This window comes from Octopus bimaculoides, chromosome 30 (assembly GCF_001194135.2).
Source record: "Octopus bimaculoides isolate UCB-OBI-ISO-001 chromosome 30, ASM119413v2, whole genome shotgun sequence".
Taxonomy (NCBI): Eukaryota; Metazoa; Mollusca; class Cephalopoda; order Octopoda; family Octopodidae; genus Octopus; species Octopus bimaculoides.
The window spans coordinates 3,942,801-3,945,053 of NC_069010.1; the positions used below are offsets into that span (position 1 = coordinate 3,942,801).

The window sequence follows — 2,253 nt, forward strand, 5'->3', positions numbered from 1 at the left end:
CATTTGAACTCGTTGCTAAGCATTTTGCCCAGCATTACTACCTATTCCATTAGCTCACCACCTTCAATAATAATAATAATAATAATAATAATAATAATAATAATAATCCTTTCTACTAAAGGTACAAGGCCTGAAATTTGGTGGGAGGGGACTGGTTGATTACATCAACCCCAGTATTCCACTGGTACTTAATTTATCAACCCCAAAGAATGATAATAATAATAATAATAATAATACTAGACCTACATCAATTAGTTTGGTATGTTGGCTGGGAAAGTGTTTTTTACATTGCTTGGCTGAGAGCATTGGTCCAGTCATCACCATCATCATCAACATCATCATCCTGTGATTTCTATTAATCAAAAACGAAACATAAATTAACCACAAATTAGAGAATTATTTTCGATGCGTCAGACATTGCATGGATTAAAACATTAACAGCCGAAAAAATGACAAGAGCAGAATTTGCGACGATAAAGATGAGGTTGTGGGGCACTTTACGAATGAATGCACGATGATATGATGCTGGCCAAAACTGAATACAAAAGATGTGATAATAATCACAGGGAGGAATTATTAGAGGGTGCATGGCAAGTATGGATTGGATAGAATTGCGGTTCTCAAAGACGTGGCATGGGCAAATACCAGAAAGAGTAACTGAGAGTGACAAGATAAAGATGATGAGGGATATATCTGGACTTGAACCTGGAAAGATGGATCTAGTGATGGTGAATAAAGAGGAAAATGACTGGTTTAATTGTAGGTATTAAGTCTTTACTTATTGCTACCCAGGCATTAAAAGTATTTGGTAATCATGCATGTAGGCACAGGAGTGGCTGTGTGGTAAGTAACTTGCTTACAAATCACATGGTTCCGGGTTCAGTCCCACTGCATGGCACCTTGGGCAAGTGTCTTCTACTATAGCCTCGGGCCGACCAAAGCCTTGTGAGTGGATCTGGTAGATGGAAACTGAAAGAAGCCCGTCGTATATATATTCTATATTCTATATAAGATACTATATTCTTTTGCCAAATTTTTGGTGTAAAAAAATATATTTAAACATACACACACAAGCAACAAAAAAAAACCAACTATTTATATTGTTATATAGTGAAAATCATTTTTTTAAAGTGGTGCTGTGTTGACAGACTTGCACTTAAAATTCCTGTGTTTTTAATCAAAACTTGTTAGTTACTACGGAGACAACACTACCTTATATATCTATCTTTCATACACACACACACACACACTCTCTATCTCACTGTATTATATACTCTCTCAGCAACTTTTTCTCCTCCCTATATATCTTGCGATGGACAGACAGAGATCAGCTTCTCTTTCTGCTTCATTTTGAAAAATAAAAATTTACTTTATGGTTTATTATTTAAGAGCCATCTGCCACAGCAGAATTGATACTGGTGCTGGTGTCACACAAAGCACTCATGTTGGTGCCATGTTAAAAGCATCTAGTACACTTTATTGAATGGTTGGCATTTAGAAGGACATCCAGCCATAGAAACCATGCCAGAACAGACAATGGAGCTTGGTGCAGCCCCTGGCCTTATCAGCATTGGTCAGATTGTCCGACACATGTCAGCAAGGAAAAACAGACATTAACTGATGATGATGATGATAATGATGATATATATGGGAGCACTGGAATCTTTTAAGTGCTTAGGGCCTCCATGGGTCTTAATCCGACCCTGCCTGTATTACATCAACCCCCCCCCCCACAAAAAAACCCCTCAAAAAACAGACCCATCCCTCCAGGAATTACCATAATATCTGTATACTTACAGTGAGACTCTGGTAGCAGCCTTTCTTGAGTCGTATCAGATCCCCCCACAAGAGTTCCTGGTGACAAACAGGGCAGTTACCATCAACAGGTAAGATAGACAGCGTGTCTTCAAGGAGATTCTTGGAGAGAAAATGTTTAGCGAGGCATATAATATGACTCCTTGCTCTACAGCTGAGACATTTTAGCTCAGCCAAGTTATCCTGTAAACGAGAAATCAAAATTTTCCATAATTTACTACACCAGAATAATTTTTTAATTACAAGTGTTGGCATGGCTGTCTGGTAAGATGTTTGCTTCCTAACCACATGGCTCTGGATTCAGTCCCACTGCATGGCACCTTGGGCAGCCTCAGGCCAACTGAAGCTTTCTGAGTGAATCTGGTAGATGGAAACTGAAAGAAGTCCATTATATATATATATATATATATAATATATATATATATATATATATATATA

At 37.8% G+C, this 2,253-nt stretch overlaps 1 protein-coding gene across 2 annotated transcripts in view; it reads right to left on the reverse strand.

The window, feature by feature from the left end:
- Nucleotides 1–2,253, reverse strand: part of LOC106870343 (structure-specific endonuclease subunit slx1) — a 77,835-nt gene that overhangs the window by 3,751 nt on the left and 71,831 nt on the right. For both annotated transcript variants that reach the window (XM_052978184.1, XM_014916375.2), the window contains exons 5-6: nt 1,798–1,998; nt 247–352 (exon numbers count right to left, since the gene is read on the reverse strand). In XM_052978184.1, the coding sequence (XP_052834144.1) occupies nt 284–352; nt 1,798–1,998 (270 nt within the window). In that variant the 3' untranslated portion in view covers nt 247–283. The remainder of the gene's footprint in view (nt 1–246; nt 353–1,797; nt 1,999–2,253) is intronic.